This window comes from Neoarius graeffei, chromosome 27, assembly GCF_027579695.1.
Source record: "Neoarius graeffei isolate fNeoGra1 chromosome 27, fNeoGra1.pri, whole genome shotgun sequence".
NCBI lineage: Eukaryota > Metazoa > Chordata > Actinopteri > Siluriformes > Ariidae > Neoarius > Neoarius graeffei.
In genome coordinates, this window is record NC_083595.1 from 19,932,317 (window position 1) to 19,953,456 (window position 21,140).

A 21,140-nucleotide genomic window follows, 5' to 3' on the forward strand; every position below is an offset into this window, starting at 1 on the left:
ATAAATAAAAATGGAATGCAACGATGTGGAAGTTTCAAAATTCCATATTTTATTCAGAATAGAACATAGATGACATAACAAATGTTTAAACTGAGAAAATGTATCATTTAAAGAGAAAAATTAGGTGATTTTAAATTTCATGACAACAACACATCTCAAAGTTGGGACAAGGCCATGTTTACCATTGTGAGACATCCCCTTTTCTCTTTACAACAGTCTGTAAACGTCTGGGGACTGAGGAGACAAGTTGCTCAAGTTTAAGGATAGGAATGTTAACCTAATGTAGGATTCTAGTTGCTCAACTGTCTTAGGTCTTTTTTGTCGTATCTTCCATTTTATGATGCGCCAAATGTTTTCTATGGGTGAAAGATCTGGACTGGAGGCAGTTCAGTACCCGGACCCTTCTTCTATGCAGCCATGATGCTGTAATTGATGCAGTATGTGGTTTGGCATTGTCATGTTGGAAAATGCAAGGTCTTCCCTGAAAGAGATGTCGTCTGGATGGGAGCATATGTTGCTCTAGAACCTGGATATACCTTTCAGCATTGATGGTGTCTTTCCAGATATGTAAGCTGCCCATGCCACACGCACTAATGCAACACCATACCATCAGAGATGCAGGCTTCTGAACTGAGCGCTGATAACAACTTGGGTCGTCCTTCTCTTCTTTAGTCCGAATGACATGGCATCCCTGATTTCCATAAAGAACTTCAAATTTTAATTCGTCTGACCACAGAACAGTTTTCCACTTTGCCACAGTCCATTTTAAATGAGCCTTGGCCCAGAGAAGACGTCTGTGCTTCTGGATCATGTTTAGATACGGCTTCTTCTTTGAACTATAGAGTTTTAGCTGGCAACGGCGGATGGCACGGTGAATTGTGTTCACCGATAATGTTCTCTGGAAATATTCCTGAGCCCATTTTGTGATTTCCAATACAGACGCATGCCTGTATGTGATGCAGTGCCGTCTAAGGGCCCAAAGATCACGGGCACCCAGTATGGTTTTCTGGCCTTGACCCTTACGCACAGAGATTCTTCCAGATTCTCTGAATCTTTTGATGATATTATGCACTGTAGATGATGATATGTTCAAACTCTTTGCAATTTTACACTATTGAACTCCTTTCTGATATTGCTCCACTATTTGTCGGCACAGAATTAGGGGGATTGGTGATCCTCTTCCCATCTTTACTTCTGAGAGCCGCTGCCACTCCAAGATGCTCTTTTTATACCCAGTCATGTTAATGACCTATTGCCAATTGACCTAATGAGTTGCAATTTGGTCCTCCAGCTGTTCCTTTTTTGTACCTTTAACTTTTCCAGCCTCTTATTGCCCCTGTCCCAACTTTTTTGAGATGTGTTGCTGTCATGAAATTTCAAATGAGCCAATATTTGGCATGACATTTCAAAATGTCTCACTTTCGACATTTGATATGTTGTCTATGTTCTATTGTGAATACAATATCAGTTTTTGAGATTTGTAAATTATTGCATTCCGTTTTTATTTACAATTTGTACTTTGTCCCAACTTTTTTGGAATCGGGGTTGTATTTCTGAAATACAAAATATGTAAGAAACATGTAAGTCGCGGCCCCGACAATCTGCTGTGACACATCATGCCTGTGGTTGCGGAATACCGGCTCGCAATGTAAAAACACACACTGGTGTGGTTTAATGCCAGTTTTATTTTGTTCACTGTAAATCGCTGTTATAATCAGTGTTAATTAGCTTTTTTGTGGCACTTTAAAAAAATATGCATCAGCAAGCTTCCATCTTGGACTGCCCCTAGACCTTTTCTTATCCATTTGTGTTGATTTGGCACTCCAGTTTCCCCTTTGAACACTGTTTAGATAATGCACTGCATGAATGACAGCAAATCTGAACAGTATATTTACAGTGTATTCCAGATTAAGGAATTCCAGATTAAATAGATATTGGCTATAGTATATTTAAATCAATAAAACAAAATCAATCAACTAGCACAGGTGGTAATGACCACAATTGTTTAGTAACATTAATGTGTTGCCAAACTTGCCAATGTTCATATCCAGCACAAATCAGGTCTTACAACAAACATTTATATATACCATGGTCAGGTTAGGGTTGAGATTAAGTCTATGTTGTAAAAAGGCATTTTTAATTAAAAAATGACCAAGAATCCCACCACTGCATTACATATCTTACCTGTGTATAGTGGTGTATGAAAGCACTGGTATTCATTCTTCCATGATAAAAACACGGGGTCACTACCAACACACAGTCAGCACCTGCACTGGCCATACTCTCACTCATTTGGATTGTGGCTCTTGTGGCTAGAGAGAAAATACATAAAATGTTCTAATTATAATCTGACTCCAGAAAGTGGACTTTGTTATTAATATGGAGCAGGGGTGTCAAACTCAAATTCTGCCCAGGCCACATCAGCATTTTTTGTCAGACACCAAAGGGCTGTAATTGAAGTCTATATACAGTGCGCTCCAAAAGTATTGGAATTACATGACCCCCCCCATATACATTTGTATACATTTTTGTAAACAGTGTCTTGCAAAAGTAGTCATCCTCCTTGGTGTTTGTCCTATTTTGTCACATTACAAGCTGTGAGTTTTGGGTAAAAATCCCAGTGGCTAGATCTCATCTCATCTCATTATCTCTAGCTGCTTTATCCTTCTACAGGGTCGCAGGCAAGCTGGAGCCTATCCCAGCTGACTACGGGCGAAAGGCGGGGTACACCCTGGACAAGTCGCCAGGTCATCACAGGGCTGACACATAGACACAGACAACCATTCACACTCACATTCACACCTATGGTCAATTTAGAGTCACCAGTTAACCTAACCTGCATGTTTTTGGACTGTGGGGGAAACCGGAGCACCCGGAGGAAACCCACGCAGACACGGGGAGAACATGCAAACTCCGCACAGAAAGGCCCTCGCCGGCCATGGGGCTCGAACCCAGGACCTTCTCGCTGTGAGGCGACAGCGCTAACCACTACACCACCGTGCCGCCCAGTGGCTAGATGTGCTAAGCTAATAGAGACATACCCCAAGAGACTTGCAACTGTAATTGCAGCAAAAGGTGACTCTACAAAAGTATTGAATTTGGGTGGTGAATACCTATGCACACTCCAGATTTCTGTTTTCTCATCTTAATTATTGTTTGCATCACAATAAAAATCTACTTGTACCTTTTAAGTGGTGGCCATGTTGTGTAAATCAAATGGTGCAAACCCCACAAAAATTGATTTTAATTCCAGCTTGTTATATGACAAAACAGGACAAACACCAAGGGGAATAAATACTTTTGCAAGACACTGTACAAAGCAAGTCCAGTCTGACTAGCATGCATCAGATCCTTTCAGAATCTAAGAGGGCATTGATAGAGATATCTGTTTGGCATGCTTGAAACTGACGCAGGCTGGTCAGATTGCTACTTGTTTTGGTTAGTGAAATCCTAAAGATTTATCTTTGCTCACACTTTCTGCTCTCTGCTTAATGAAGGTTATTTTGACCAGTAATGTCCTCCTTCTTTCACAAGATTATGATCCTAATGGGTGATGTTATGGTATATACAGTGGTGCTTGAAAGTTTGTGAACCCTTTAGAATTTTCTATATTTCTGCATAAATATGACTTAAAACATCATCAGATTTTCACACAAGTCCTAAAATTAGATAAAGAGAGCCCATTTAAACAAATGAGACAAAAATATTATACTTGGTCATTTATTTATTGAGGAAAATGATACAATATTACATATCTGTGAGTGGCAAAAGTATGTGAACCTCTAGGATTAGCAGTTAATTTGAAGGTAAAATTAGAGTCAGGTGTTTTCAATCAATGGCATGACAATCAGGTGTGAGTAGGCACCCTGTTTTATTTAAAGAACAGGGATCTATCAAAGTCTGATCTTCACAGCACATGTTTGTGGAAGTGTATCATGGCACGAACAAAGGAGATTTCTGAGGACCTCAGAAAAAGCATTGTTGATGCTCATCAGGCTGAAAAAGGTTAAAAAAAACATCTATAAAGAGTTTGGACTCCATCAATCCACAGTCAGATAGATTGTCTACAAATGGAGGAAATTCAAGACCATTGTTACCCTCACTAGGAGTGGTTGACCAACAAAGATCACTCCAAGAGCAAGGCGTGTAATAGTCGGCGAGGTCACAAAGGACTCCAAGGTAACTTCTTAGCAACTGAAGGCCTCTCTCACATTGGCTAACGTTAATGTTCATGAGTCCACCATCAGGAGAACACTGAACAACAATGGTGTGCATGGCAGGGTTGCAAGGAGAAAGCCACTGCTCTCCAAAAAGAACATTGCTGCTCATCTGCAGTTTGCTAAAGATCACGTGGATAAGCCCACAAGTCATTCTACCAAAGAATGGTTAAAGAAGAATAAAGTTAATGTTTTGGAATGGCCAAGTCAAAGTCATGACCTTAATCCAATCAAAATGTTGTGGAAGGACCTGAAGCGAGCAGTTCATGTGAGGAAACCCACCAACATCCCAGAGTTGAAGCTGTTCTGTACAGAGGAATGGGCTAAAATTCCTCCAGGCCAGTGTGCAGGACTGATCAACAGTTACTGGAAACATTTAGTTGCAGTTATTGCTGCACAGGGGGGTCACACCAGATACTGAAAGTAAATGTTCACATACTTTTGCCACTCACATGTAATATTGGATCATTTTCCTCAATAAATGAATGACCAAGTATAATATTTTTGTCTCATCTGTTTAACTGGGAGGTGGCACGGTGGTGTAGTGGTTAGCACTGTCGCCTCACAGCAAGAAGGTCCTGGATTTGAGCCTAGCGGCTGACGAGGGCCTTTCTGTTTGGGGTTGGCATGCTCTCCCTGTGTCTGTGTGGGTTTCCTCTGGGTGCTCCGGTTTCCCCCACAGTCCAAAGGCATGCAGGTTAGGCTAATTGGTGGCTCTAAATTGACCATAGGTGTGAATGTGAGTCTGAATGGTTGTTTGTGTCTATGTGTCAGCCCTGCAATGACCTGGCGACTTGTCCAGGGTGTACCCTGCCTCTCGCCCATAGTCAGCTGGAATAGGCTCCAGCTTGCCTGCGACCCTGTAGAACAGCATAAGCGGCTACAGATAATGGATAGATGTTTAACTGGGTTCTCTTTACCTACTTTTAGGACTTGTGTGAAAATCTGATGACATTTTAGTTCATATTTATGCAGAAATATAGAATATTCTAAAGGGTTCACAAACTTTCAAGCACCACTGTAATGTCTCTCTTCTTTCATAAAGTAGTCTCAACCAGTGATGTAACGCTTCATCACCCATTGACATTACCGTCATACATCAATAACTTAGCTTTGTCAGTCACATCATCCAATCACATACCAGTAGCTACAACACACTTTTGAACTTCAATCACATCATCATCATCATCATCATCATCAAGTCACATAGCTACAACACACACTTGAATGTGAATATATACTTATGTTTGTCCTACAATAAATTGAGAAACATCTCTGAACAGCTGTGTCTGCATCAATTGACTATTTGCTCCTGGATCAATCGATGAGGCTGAAACTTCTAGGCAGCAGAGGTCGACATTCCTAGATCATACTTTGTCAATTCAACCTTCTTCAGTACAGACAGATCAAAACCTATCAGTTTTCTGGAGCTAATCTGAGATTTCCATGTGGATGGTAAGATAATTTCTTTAACTAAATACATTGGGTTCTCTTCTTCCATCTAGAGATCTGAAATCTGGTTATCCCAATCTCACACATATGTGCATCGTATAAATAATCCTTTGGTGATTCCTAGGGCCAACTGGATGAAGTACTTTTCAGTTGTCCCAGTCACACACATTCATCCACCATATAAATAGTTTTATAGTGTTTCCTAGGGTCGATTGGAAGAGACCAATTTTGATATGTCTGATTTGATCAGTCTTATCTTGATTCCTCTGGTTTTAATTTGTCTGATTTGCCTCAGTTATCCTCATCTCTGAGTGCTTCTGGAAATAAGAGGGTCATTGAGTCTTACTCAAACACGCATATTCTAAAGCTTTTCTGAATGGATATGGTTTCACTGGTGTTCCTAGAGACAGGTTGAGAGGCTTATACACTCTCAGCTGAGAATTATTTCCCAAAATAATAATTTGTTGAAATTTTACATGTTTGAGTGCTGTTGCAGCCTCTGAAACCATGCTGTTAGCTGGACATGCTGTTAAAATTTTGTGATGGTATACTTGTGGTCAGAAGTTTACAGACACTCGTTATGGACATGAATGCCAAGGCAATATTGGGCTTTCAATGATTTCTTTGAATTATTCTGTTTCTGGGGAAGAATGATTGTACAGTGATGACAATTATTCTTTTGTCTATCTTTAATAGAAAAAGAATACAAGAATTTGTGCACAAGTGTTAATTTATTTTGTATTTTCTGAAATAAACACTGGACCAAAATTAAACATACAGGGTAAAAAAATACAACCTCAAATCAGACAGCATGTTGAAACTGAAATTAAAACTGAAAACAATAATTTGTAAACAATCTTTGACTTGCATTGCACTCAAAACAATGCAACAGCACATGACATTTTACATTATTATTATTATTATTATTATTATTAATTTATTTTAAATAAAACACTCGTTTCATTTTTGATTCTTGTAGCATGTTGCAAAAAAAAGTTGGGATGGTAAAGCATTTACCACTTTATAACATTGCCATTCCTTCTCACAACACTTAAAAGATGTTTCATTCTTCCTGCAGGTGTGTAACATTACAGGGTCTACACTGTCATATTCTACATTTCAGAATTCTCAATTGGGGACAGAGGGAACAGGTACCCTTTTCTTTCACAGTCATGCCTTTGTAATGTGTGCAGAATGTGGTTTTGCATTGTCTTGTTGAATTATCCCTGGACAAGATGTCATCTTGAAGGCAGCATATGTTGCTTCCAAACCTCAGTGTACTTTTCTACATTAATGCTGCCATCACAGAAGGATAAGTTATCTTTAAGTTACCCCAAACCATGACAGACCCTGGCTTTTGGACGTTTTGCTGGTAACAGTCTGGATGGGTCTTTTTGCCTTTGGTCCAGAACACATTGTCCAGATCTGGCAAAAGAGACATAGAATACTTCCTTTTAGCACAGTCAAGATATAACTGGCATTTGTGGATGTAACTATGAATTGTGATGCTTGAAAGGTTTGCCAAAGTAATCATAAGCCTATGTGGTTATATGAGCAAAACACAAATGATGGTTCTTGAAGCAGTGCCATGGAAGGGATCGGAGATCATGAGTGTTCAACTTAGGCTTGTGCCCTTACACTTTATGCAGTGAAATTTCTCCAGATTCCTCGAAACATTTTATATTATGCACCATACAAGGTGAAATATCCAGATCCGTTCATAACTTTCTTTAAGGAACATTGTTTTTCAACATTTCAATAATTTTCCCATGCATTTTTTGACAAACTGGAGTTCCTTGGCCCATCTTTGCTCCTCAAAGACGAGACCTTTCCTGGATAGTGATTTTGTGCCAATTAATGATTACATTGCCAGTTTCAAATCACATAATTTTTAGTTGTTTTACCTCATTACTAACACAAAATTGCCCTCATCCCAACTTTTTGTGGAACATGTTGCAGGCCTGAAAAACGAATAGATGTATATTAACAAATGAAATGAAGGTGACCAGACAAAACATGAAATATCTTGGGTTCATACTGTATGCAATGAAATACAAAGTCAAAGTAAATTTAGACGTCACAATTTTTTTTTTTGCATTTCCGATACTGTCTCAACTTTTTCTGATTTGGAGTTGTACATATACCCATTTAATAATTAACTCCATGGTGCTAAGAGTTCTAAAATGTTGCTTAAAGGTGCTGACTGCAAAGTTGAATTCTGGGCAAAATGTTCTATGGCTTATAACTGTTGGAGTTCCGAGACATTGCAATGCTGCACACACCATATACCATGTGTTGCTGTTTAGCCGAGATAAAATGCATCACGTATTTTATGATTCCGAAAATTGCCGAAGCAAGCGAACAACAATATCACATGACCACCATGGGCCGCGTTTGGCCTACTTTTAACCAAAACAAGTTGGCGTGGGCAAACATGGCAGATTTCAGCAGTAAAGAAAAGGAAAACCTGCCTAGTGAGTGCAACTGCAAGACAGAGCAAGTAATTTTTCTGGACAGATAACTAAGTCATTCTATTCTGAGCTTAGCTATCTTAGCCTTGGAATGCATGGGCTTGACTCCACAGTAGTGAGTATGGAGTTAAAGGGGCCTTTAACATGACATCATCGTAAATGTGGATTTGTTTATCCAGCCAAGCTTTGCGTTTGACAACGACCGGCACAAGTGCATGTGAGTAATTGTAAGCCCAATTCAGTACATTTACAGAAAAACTTGTTTCATCTAAAAGAACAAATGGCAGAGACCTGACGTGCTTTTGGATGTAATAACAGATGTGGAGATAAGCCTGGTTTAACTTTTCACTGCTTCCTGATAAACCCCAAAAGATGAGAAAAATGGCAAGCTGGAGTTAAATAGGAAGACTGGATGATAACAAAACATCCCATGTGCGTGGAAAACATTTTATATCGGGTTAGTGTTAAAACTTTGTGCAATGTTAAAATCTGGATGTGGGCTTGGGACGCAATATATTTTATTAGATCTAATGCTTGGCTAGAGTAGCAGCATATTTGTGATGTACTGATAATGTACATGAGGCTAAACACCATAAAATATGCTCGCTCTAGACCCTGGCTTGTTTATTGCTGTTAAAAGTCTGTGTTTGAGCTTACCTTTGTCATAATAAGGTACTTTCTTGATCGGGGATTTCCCAGAATATTCCAGCATGCACGAAACCTGCCTTGAAATATTGGTTGGCATCTGTACTTTTGTCTGCCTTTAGCATCTTTGGTGTACTTAGAAGTCCCAAATACCAAATAGTCCAGGATGTCATAGTGTCCCAAATCCAGGAGCTGGTTTACCATACACTTTTCAATTCGGTTTTCAAATGCATTTGTGGTTAAATTAAGAAGGCTTTATTTTTGTCACATGTTCACTCAAGCAAAGCGAAATTCCTCCTCTGCATTTAATCCATCTGAAGCTGTGAACACACGCACGCGCGTGCACACAAACACACACACAGAGACCAGTATGCAGGGAAAATAAATAAATCAATCAATCTGTGGTGCATGTTTCAGCTTTTCGATGTAATATGATCTGCTGGTATAATCAATTTTTAATTGGCACGATGTTTTCTGTGCATTTCCATCTTGGTGTGATGCAGTTCCATTGTTATGCTAATTAGTTAAAGTTCCTTGCATTAAAAAAAAAAAAAGCTCCTTGCATTCGGCTATTTCTGCAGGGTCATACCATTTGCCTCATCAGCTAGGACTTCTGTGCTCATTATAGATTGGCCATAACAAACACCATGCTCGAATATAAGGTGGTTCATAAGTGTACCTGGTGCCAGAACACCTTAGGCTAAAGATCGATGATCGACGTTGTGGTCATATCAGATCTGTGTCCATATGTCTTGGACACTCAGATGAAGAGAGGAGCAGAGCTGTCAACTGATCATCACCTGGTGGTGAGCTGAAATCAGATAGTGGGGGAGGCTGCCGGACAGACCTGGCAAACCCAAGTGTGTAGTGAGGGTGAACTGAGAATGTCTGGCAGAGTCCTCTGTCTGTGGGGTCTTCAATTCCCACCTTTGGGAGAGCTTTTCGTGCATCCCCAGGGAGGTTGGGGACATGGAATCCGAATGGACCATGTTCAAAGCCTCCATTGTAAAGGCAGCTAGTAGTAGCTGTGGCCGAAAGGTCATCGGTGCCTGTCATGGCAGTAACCCAAGAACCCGCTGGTGGACACTGGCAGTGAAGGAAGCAGTCAAGCTGAAGAAAAAGGCCTTTCAGGCTTGATTGGCCCAGGGGTCTCTTGAGGCAGCAGACAGATACCAGGAGGCCAGAAGGGCTGCAGCTTTGGCAGTTGCTGAAGCAAAAACCCAGGTGTGGGAGGAGTTCAGGGAGGCTATGGAGAAGGATTTTCGGTTGGCCTCAAGGAAGTTCTGGCAAACCATTTGGCGACTCAAGAATGAGAAGCAGGGCTTGCCTCAGGCTGTGCGCAGCTGGGGAGGAGAACTGCTGACTTGAACTGGGGATATTGTCGGGTGGTGAAAGGAGCATTTTCACAAACTCCTGAACCCATCCTACATGTCCTCCATGGAGGAGGCAGAATCTGAGGACTTGAGTATATCTGAGGACTTCACCCATATCTCTGACAGAGGTCACTGAGGTAGTCAAGAAGCTCCCTGGTGGCAAGGGGCCAGGGGTGGATGAGATACACCCTGAGATGCTGAAGGCTCTGGATATTGTTGAGCTGTCTTGGCTGACATGTCTCTTCAATGTTTCATGGAGGTCGGGTACAGTGCCTGTGGAGTAGCAGAAAAAGAGGTGGTTTCTCTTTTTAAGAAGGGGGATGGGAGAGTGTGCTCCAATTATAGGGGTATCACACTTCTCAGCCTCCCTAGGAAAGTTTATTCCAGGGTGCTGGAAAGGAGACTCCTCAGATTCAGGAGAAGCAATGCGGGTTCCATCCTGGCCATGGAACAGTGGACCAGCTCTTTACCCTGGCAGGGTTGTTTGGGGGGGAGGGGGGTTCATGGACATATGACTAGCCAGTCTACATGTGTTTTATAGATTTGGAAAAGGGTTATGACAGTGTCCCCCAGGGGTTCTTGTGGGGGCATTACGGGATCAGGGTCATTGCTACAAGCCATCTGATCCTTGTACAAATAAAGTGTGAGCTGTATCCATATTCTTGGCACAAAGTCAAAGCACGCTTCCGGTGGGTGTTGGACTCTGTCAAGGCTGCCCCTTGTTGCCAATCCTGTTTGTGGTATTCATGGATGGGATCTCAAGGCACAGCCAGGGTGAGGAGGGTGTCTGATTTGGGAACCTCAGGATTGCATCTCTGCTCTTTACAGATGATATGGTTCTGTTGGCTTCTTCAGAGTGTGACCTTCAGCATGCACTGGGATGGTTTGCAGCCAAGAGTGAAGCAGCTTGGATGAGAGTCAGCACCTCCAAGTCTGAGGCCATGGTTCTCTGCCAGGAAACAGTGGAGTGCTCCCTCCAGGTTGGGAGGGAATTGCTGACTTAAATGAAGGAGTTGAAGTATCTCGGGGTCTTGTTCATGAGTGATGGTAAAATAAAGTGTGAAATGGACAGGCAGATTGGGGTAGCATCAGCAGTAATGCGGGCATTGTACCGGTCCTTTGTGATGAAGAGGGAGCTGAGCCAGAAGGCAAAGCTTTTGATTTACCGGTCAGTCTACGTTCCAACCCTCACCTATGGTTATGAGCTTTGGGTAGTGACCAAAATGATGAGATCGTGAATACAAGCAGCTGAAATGAGCTTTCTCCATAGGGTGGCTGGGCTCACCCTTAGGGTGAGGAGCTCAGACATCAGATGGGATCTTGGAGTAGAGCTGCTGCTCCTTCATGTCATAAGGAGTCAGCTGAGGTGGTTCAGGCATCTGATTAGGATGCCTCCTGGGCACCTTCCTTTGGAGGTTTTCCGGGCATGTCCAACTGGGAGGAGACCTTGGGGTAGACCCAGAACATGCCTGGGAGCACCCTGGCATCCCCCAGGAGGAACTGGAAAGTGTTGCTGGGGAGAGGGATGCCTGGCATACCCTGCTGCCACCATGACTTGACCTTGGATAAGTGGAAGAAAATGGATGGATGGATGGATGGATGGATGGATGGATGGATGGTATGGTTTGAGAATGCCTTTAGGAGTCTTTACTCAGATCTTCAGGGGGTACTGTTTTGTTTCCATATGAGCCTTCATCCCTCAAACTCCATGAACAAATGTGATTCTCTCACTTTCGAGGTTCAGCCTGCTTGTAACCTTGTGGGTTATATAAATGGTATCTGAAGCCAAATCAATGTCCCAATTTTCTGTCCAGCATTAACTGTAACTTCAAGAAGCATCATCATCACTGGCAGCTCTAGTAGTCCACTTTCCACGAAAAGGCTTGGCTGCTCTTTTGCAGTGCTGAATGCTCTGGATGCAATGTTGGAAAACATATCTCTGCATTGTTTTGCCAATTCAGGTGAGAGTTTACTGAAGAATTCCTCTTGATCCTCTGTGTATTTCCTCCTGCCTTTATCTTCCTCCAGACCAAATCTGCTCCTCTTCTGTGCTGCTTTTTTCTACTTTAGCATTGGGGCACAGATAGTAAATGGTGCTCTGCAGTATTCTCCTTGCAGTCTTGGTTTCTGCACAGGTAGCTGGGTTTGCAGCATGAACTGTTGTCATGAACATTTTTCTTTCAAAACTACAACAATTGGTCTCCTCAGTTCTCAAATGTTTACAGAGTGTTGTTAAAAGTAGAGGTGATGCAGCACAGTGGTAAACATGCCCCTGTCCCAACTTTTTTGAAATGTGTTCCTGACATCAAATTCAAAATGAGCATATATTTTTCAAAAAACAATAAAATTTCATCTCATCTCATTATCTCTAGCCGCTTTATCCTGTTCTACAGGGTCGCAGGCAAGCTGGAGCCTATCCCAGCTGACTATGGGCGAAAGGCAGGGTACACCCTGGACAAGTCGCCAGGTCATCACAGGGCTGACACATAGACACAGACAACCATTCACACTCACATTCACACCTACGGTCAATTTAGAGTCACCAGTTAACCTAACCTGCATGTCTTTGGACTGTTGGGGAAACCGGAGCACCCAGAGGAAACCCACGCGGATACGGGGAGAACATGCAAACTCCACACAGAAAGGCCCTCGCCGGCCACGGGGCTCGAACCCGGACCTTCTTACTGTGAGGCGACAGCGCTAACCACTACACCACCGTGCCGCCCACAATAAAATTTATCATTTGATATGTTGTCTTTGTACTATTTTCAATGAAATATAGGGTTTCCATGATTTGTAAATGATTGCATTCTCTTTTTATTACAGTTTACACAACATCCCAACATTTTTTGGAATTGGGGTTGTAGAATGTAACCCTGTTCCTACTGAAGTCTGCAAGATGAGCTGTTTTTTCTGATATGACTTGTATTGTTGGAGCACATCATGACTCAAACACACATGCAAAGGACATACATGTTGATTGGGACTATGAAAAGAATCTCGTGCAAAAGTTTACATGGTGAATAAGCCTTAATTTATATATATATATATATATATATATATATATATATATATATATATATATATATATATATATAATGAATTATAAAAATATAAAAAAAATTTATATATATATATATATATATATATATATATATATATATATATATATATAAAAGCTTTACCCACATTCTTCAAACAGATGAAAATGGGCATTAATTGGGCTCATACGGTTCACTCTATTTTGTTACAATTACATGCAGCATAGTGATATGCTAAACAGAAGAATGAAGAGCGTTTAACTTTTATATCCGATTACTTTACAATCAAAATCTTTGTCTGCATTCTGTGAAGGAATGTTTGGGTTAGGATACATTCTGTCTGGGGGAAAAACAAAATCAATTTGTGTATGAGAACACGTTTTAATCCATTTAAAATTACTGAGAGATTGAATTGGTGACACTTTGAAGTAGATACAGGATGTGGACTGACCTCAGTATAGGTCAGCATTTTTGTCAGACATTTAGCTAGAATGTAGAAATGGTTTAAAATAAATAAATAAATAAATAAATAATAAAAAGCAGGATTAAATTGTGAAAACTTTGATAAAGACTTTATTTTGCATTCAATGCTTCCCAGACCATGGCTTTTCATATCAGTAACATCCGATCAACCAGAGCATCCTCATGCCAACATTTCAAGCCAGGATGGATTAATAAATTAAACAGACTCTATTGTTGTTTCTGTGCTTGCGATAACATTCTTTATAGTCAGCACTGCATCCAGATACAGACTGTTCTCAAACCTGAGGTCTTCCCTTGCTGCTGTGTGACTGACCCAGTGCACAAACACCAGCTACATATAACAGAGCAGATTAACATTAAATGGAATAAAAAACAATTAATTTTCTTTTAATTACTAAATTATTCCTAATTATTAAATATAAACAAACAACCTAACACTATCTTATAGCAGTTTAAATAAACTAGGCTCCACCTCCTTCGAATTGATTGACATGTGGCAGCCAAATTGTTTACAAATGTCAATGTTTTTGGCAATTAGTGATGTTGAAACCCTCCTGAGTAGTTTGATGCCAATTTTGTGAAGATTGGCTGAACATTCCAGCACTAGTTCATAGAAGTAGGTTTTGCATATTGTGCAAATTATCACAAATTTAATTGGGCAAAGCGGAATGTTCCAAAAGGCACTTTTTAGAGTTTGTTTCACCATGCACCTCATTTTGTACATATCAAGAGATATGCTTCTTATTATGGCAATAAACACCTCCAGTGGCAATTTGAGTGAGACTGCATCAGATAGCAGTGGGTCCTTTCCCAGACCAATCATTCAAGTTTTGTGATAAGAGCTCAATGCTATCCTTATCAAATACCTGTGGAAATCATAGTCATGTTGAACGAATTACATCAAAAATCCATAGGCACATGAGTACATAGATGCAGCATATCAAATTTGAACTTGATCAGATTTATGATCCCTGATAATAGTTACCTGAAAATTAGCCCCACTGCTATGTATGACAACACCCCAACATTTGCAATCTACCACAGAATCTTGTCCTGTACATCTTAGGTTCTGTGCAAATCAGTACAATTAGGCATGAGTTACAGCTGTTTAAGTAAATTGGGTTCTGCCCCACTAGAATTGATTGGCCATATTGTTTACAAATGCCAATGTGTTTTTGATAATTATTGAAGGGTACACTCCCCTGAGTAGTTCAGAACAATAAATAAAGAAATTAATTAAAATAAAATAAATAAATCAACAAAAATAAAAAAATCTATCACTATGACAACGTTCTCAAAAGTAGGTTTAGCATATTATGCAAATTATCAAAAAAAAAAAATGGATGGAGCTAAATGTTTCCTGAGACTTTTTTTGTTATGGAGAACCAAATGAATAAAAAGAAATACAGCCGCTAGTGGCGATAAAGGGCCCTCGCACTCGAGGCCAAGCCTCTCTCCCTGAGTTGTAGTGGCCAGGACTAATGTGTGTACCAAATTTAATGAGTCAGAGTTTTCGGCAATGGAATCATTACTGTCCAGGTCCAAATGGTGGCGCTACATGAGAGGCTCACTTTGGGCATGGGGATATTATCAGAACCCTGATGTCCTATAACCTGTGAAGTATTAGCTACATCAGGCAATACATGGTGAATTTATAAACACACGGTGCTTGGGCCCTAATAATAATAATAATAAGAAGAAGAAACATGCCGAAAACAACAGGGCTTTGCATCTACGGTGCACCTCAGTGCTCGGGCCCTAAAAACAGGCCGAAAACAATAGGGCTGTGCACCTACGGTGCACCTATGGTGCACCTTGGTGCTCGGGCCCTAATTTTCACTTTAGGACATGTGCTTTCTGTCATATAAAACACTTTGCTGTAGTGTCACCATTAGGCTGATCGGGGTCATCTCTCTTGTTCCCACTCTTATTAAAATTAGAATTCTAAACTAAAATGGCATACGACACTGATTTATTGAGGCTGATTACTTTATGAAACTGATTACTTAAATTAAATAAAGCTGATGGTATATACCTTTAATTTCTAGTGCTTCCTGTATAAACAGACCATTTCCCCTACAAAGTCTGAATGGATCACGCACACCCTGTCTCATTATTAAATTTCAATTATTGTAATTTTATATTTTTGAATGGTTGACTTAATTGAAAACTGAACCTGAAGGCACATATACAGGCAAATCTTATTTTTGCTGTAGCAAAAACAACAAAAAACAAAACAAAAACCCACACACCAGCAACACACTACCATATCATATTGTAACTAATTTGAATTTTACATATGATAACACCCTTAACAGTTAAATATGTTGCTTCTGTTTTTGCACGTGCAAAATATCAATGGATTCTCAAAAGAGAATACCAGAAACATACAGATATAATGATTAAAGGCAGTGAGGTATTGAAAAACTAATAAACTTTCTTGTTCTTAAAATTCAGTAACTTGTATAATTCTGTATTCAAATGGCAGAAACACAGTCATATTAATTTAAACACACAAACACCAAAGTGACTCATCAATTACATAATGAGTGCCAAATTAATTTTAGCATAGACACCAGCCACTACTTTACACAATTAGGTAAATATGGCCTTATTCCATATTCATAAGCGATATTATAATAATTCCAGTTAAAAAAAATCAGCTTGCAAATTTGCATGTGATTGTCAATAGCAGACAACTTTATGCACAGGATGCAATTGTTTGTAGGACTTCCATTTTGAAATTAATCTTGCATCTTCTGACATACATATAAACACAGCCCATCAATATCATTTGTGGGCATATCTTAATGTGTAGGGCGGTATGGTGGTGTAGTGGTTAGTGCTGTCGCCTCACAGCAAGAAGGTCCGGGTTCGAGCCCCGTGGCCGGTGAGGGTCTTTCTGTGCGGAGTTTGCATGTTCTCCCCGTGTCCGCGTGGGTTTCCTCCAGGTGCTCCGGTTTCCCCCACAGTCCAAAGACATGCAGGTTAGGTTAACTGGTGACTCTAAATTGACCATAGGTGTGAATGTAGTCTGGTGTCTATGTGTCAGCCCTGTGATGACCTGGCGACTTGTCCAGGGTGTACCCTGCCTTTCGCCCGTAGTCAGCTGGGATAGGGTTCAGCTGGCCTGCGACCCTGTAGAACAGGATAAAGCAGCTAGAGATAATGAGATGAATGAATGAGATCTTAATGTGTGTGAGCAGGTGCTCCTGAAAATGAAAATAATACATGAATGAGATAATTCCAAATGTTCATGGTTGTTAAATCTTCAATCTTCATGTTGAATTCTCATATTTGATTGCAATATGTATAGAATGTAAATGTGAAATATTCACATTTCCATGACAGGTTAGAACAAAATCTCCCAGGTCTTTAATAACTGGATTGGAGTCTGTCTGCAAAGACCATAGCATGAGATTTAAATAATTTTCAGGCTCATCAGATTATTCAGTGGGCCATTGTACTCTATGGATGAGGGGATTGTCATCCTGGAAGAGACTATTGCTTTTAGGATAGGAATATTTCACTGGATTAGTTGAGAACATTCCGAGTAGCTGCATCATGGCCTGGTTTGGGAATTGCACCATTTCAGATCTCAAGACCCTACAGCAAATAGTGAGGACAGCTGAGAAGATAATTGGAGTCTCTCTTCCCTCCATCAAGGACATTTACACCACACACTGCATGCGGAAAGCCACCAGCATTATGGATGACCCCACGCTCCCCTCACATAATCTCTTCACCCTCCTGCTGTTTGGAAAAAGGTAATGAAGCATTCAGGCCTTCACAGCCAGGCTTTGCATAGGCATATCAGGTGAAAATTCAAATTAAATCCAAATTGCCTGAAACAGCTCTCACTGACTTCAGAACTGAGTGCAGAATTAAAATGTTTATCCATTCTTGAGATATTACAAATCAAAGATTGAAGCAACAGCTTAATTTTTAGAAAACCAACATAATATTATGCATTAGGATAACATGGTGCAAAGTTGGCCTAATTAACAAATGAGATCAAATGTTTTTTATTAATAACTTTTCTGTTTTTTTCAAAATATTTACATGGAAATTGGCAGGCACATAACTGGTTGGATACTGAATACAAAGTTTGAAAAATTAAGAAAAACAAATTATACAAATTAGTATTTGATTATAATTAATTATGCTAATTAGGTAAACCACTAAACTGGTACACTCAATAAAAAGTGATAAAAGATTCTTACTAATACCCTCTTTGGGCTCTGTAGGCCTTTGTAGGGTCTACTCGTGTTTATATTAAATAATATAAATGATAATATTCACAGCTTTCAAGGCTAACCTCGAAAAAACTGTGAGTCACGTCCAATAAACAATTCCAGTTAATTGAATTGGAATTGACACTCGCGTTTCTGACTTTCCGTTTTTTTAAACATCGTTCTGACCATGAAGATCTCAATATTTTTCTTCAAAACAACTACAGTTATATTCTAAAATATTTATTTACATGAATCAGTTTTATTTGAAAAAATAAATAAGTAAAGCTATGAGAACTCATTTCAAAGTCTCCTGTGAATCACGTCAAAACTAGCAGATGGAAATTTTTGCTGAATACTACATCAGAAACAGTGAGAGCTAGAGAACATCCCTATATAAAAATTCATGATTGTTTGTTGTGAATATCAATCAGAAGAGAGCCTGACCATTTTTCCGTGACTCAAAAAGCACCGGCAGTTTTCTGAAGGTGCGTGAGCATAGAGTGTCCTCTGTTGTACCAATTTCAACCTGCCATTACTCCCAAAGTACTGAACAGATCTTAACAAGATGAATTTCTTTGGAAAGCAGAAATTATAAGCTTTTTACTGATAATATTCATGTCATCTCATTATCTCTAGCCGCTTTATCCTTCTACAGGGTCGCAGGCAAGCTGGAGCCTATCCCAGCTGACTACGGGAGAAAGGCGGGGTACACCCTGGACAAGTCGTCAGGTCATCACAGGGCCGACACATAGACACAGACAACCATTCACACTCACATTCACACCTACGGTCAATTTAGAGTCACCAGTTAACCTAACCTGCATGTCTTTGGACTGTGGAGGAAACCGGATCACCCGGAGGAAACCCACATGGACACAGGGAGAACATGCAAACTCCGCACAGAAAGGCCCTCGCCGGCCACGGGGCTCGAACCCGGACCTTCTTGCTGTGAGGCAACAGCGCTAACCACTACACCACCGTGCCACCCACTGATAATATTGATGATAGAAAATATTCAACAGTTAAGCAATGACAGATTTGGAAACTTAGATGAGTGTCTGCATGCAAAATTTTCACAACACGGCCAGCAAGCGTCTGATATGCCTACTTTGTAACGGTTTCTTTCCACATGCCATCAGGCTCCTCAAATCTGAGGGACTGGACTGATACACATGGACTGTTGACCACACCACTCCCACTGCAGTCTTTGTACAGTGAACAATAATGCACTATCACTTTTTACAATATTTACAATGCTTCTCACATGTACACAAAGTTTACATTTATTTATTTTATTTACATATGCGACCTCAAAATTTCCACACATCATCAGTGACAGATACTAGTTGGCACTGGACTGTCTGTTTGTACTAGCTGTCATTTTTACATTGTCCTTGTTGTTTGCACTTTATGCTGTATGTAGGTTATTGTCTGCAATGTTTGCACTCACTGCACTCTTACACGTTTCTATTGTTATATGTAGATTTGTAGTCCTGTGATGTTTAATGTAGCACCATGGTCCTGGAGAAACGTTATTTAATTTTAATTGTGTACTGTACCAACTGTATATGGTTGAAATGACAATAAAAAACTCAAAACCTTGATTAGTCATTAAAATGTTGGATAGATTTGTAGTGATCCTTCCCTCTATGGGGATCAGTGGATCCGAACCATGCCATCAAAATGCCCCACATGACAAACAGCCATTAGCTCATCCTTTAATTTCTTACTGATTTGCATATGAATGGGGGAATATCAGATGATGTCAGATGACGTGAATTAATTTATTAATAGTTGGTGAATAACACAAGCATACATAAGTATCTTACATTCACAGCCAGATCCAGCCATCACTAGCTTTGATGTAGGCAGAGCTTCTCTAACTCTTCTAACAACATCTATTCGCTCTTCGGTTGTCAGATATGGATATTCTCCATTAGAGCCCTGCACCACAAGACCTGACAAAATCGGGGGGGAACACACCACACCATTTTACAGATAAGCATTGCAAACTTAAGAAGTCACTAGATGGTAAACTTTCTAATCATTTGTATTCAACATTCTAAAGACAGTATATTCTTAACAAATAAAGCAAATCAAGTATGCCTAAATAGGTCCTGCTGAATGAACAACTTTCATTGTATATAAAATTGTTATGCTTACCTCTAAAAGGTATCCTCCCATATTTTTGTAGATTTTTATCAAGGCTTTGATAATCCACATTTCCTTTCTGTGTAAACGGAGTGGCAATGGGAGGATAAATCCCAGCAATATCAAGCCTTTGACCAGCGTGTTGACTTGCATGTCTCCATACAGAATCAAATTTTCTTCTGTACTCATGCTTAAAAATCCTGGCCAACATAATTCTTCTGATTTTTGCTGTGGAAACAGAGAGGACAGAGCAGGTCAGCCTAACATTCGATATGTGACAGAACCTGTTCCATCCAGTTGATATGTACTTTGATCTCTAAACATTGACAAGTTCAGGGAAGAGGAAAGTCATGGATTAAAACAGAATTAGTGTAACAAGCAAATTTAAAAAAAGTTTTAAAATATTTTGTTTACCTTTCCTCTTTTAAATTAAGGATACAGTAAATCTAAATTTTCAACATGTATTAGAACAAAACTGATCCTGGAATTTGTATGACCTGAAAGTATTCCCTCACAGATAAGTAAATGGTCTGCAATGGAATCGGTTAACGATTAAAAAGTACATTTGGACCTTGGAATTGTTTTGTTGTGGTGGTGGTTTTTATTGTTGCTGCAATTAAATGCTCTAAGTGACAATATTTTAATGTGGAATTTGGGGAAAATGTTACATTAAATTAGAGGTGTTAGGGTTTCACTGGGATTCGAACCTGGTTTGTTGGTGTGATAATCCAACAAACCCCCACTAGGCCACCAGGGGGATGACTCAAGTGCAGAGGCGTGAGGCGGAAGTAGAAAAGTATCAAAAAGTTTATTTACAATATTTACAGTCCAAACAAAAATATAATCCAAAAAACGCTCAGAAGATGAAGGGAAAAATAAAATATCCAAAAGGTCAAAGTTAAATACAAAAGCAAAAAAATAGAAAAGAAAAGGCAAAATACCAACGCTCAGAAGATCAAAAAACAGTAAACACAAAGTCCAAAAAGAAAAGCAAAGTGCAAAACCAAAGAGACAATGGCAAGGAACACAGAACAGAGGTAACTGGAGCTAAACATAACAGCACAAAGACTCC

At 39.9% G+C, this 21,140-nt stretch overlaps 1 protein-coding gene across 1 annotated transcript in view; it reads right to left on the bottom strand.

Annotated features, from left to right (window-relative positions):
• Nucleotides 1-20,279, bottom strand: part of hoga1 (4-hydroxy-2-oxoglutarate aldolase 1) — a 208,984-nt gene extending 188,705 nt beyond the window's left edge. Inside the window, exons 1-3 of the mRNA XM_060911451.1 lie at nucleotides 20,081-20,279; nucleotides 19,747-19,875; nucleotides 2,185-2,312 (exon numbers count right to left, since the gene is read on the bottom strand). Of these exons, the coding sequence (XP_060767434.1) occupies nucleotides 2,185-2,312; nucleotides 19,747-19,875; nucleotides 20,081-20,279 (456 nt within the window). The remainder of the gene's footprint in view (nucleotides 1-2,184; nucleotides 2,313-19,746; nucleotides 19,876-20,080) is intronic.
• Nucleotides 20,280-21,140: the final 861 nt, after the last annotated feature.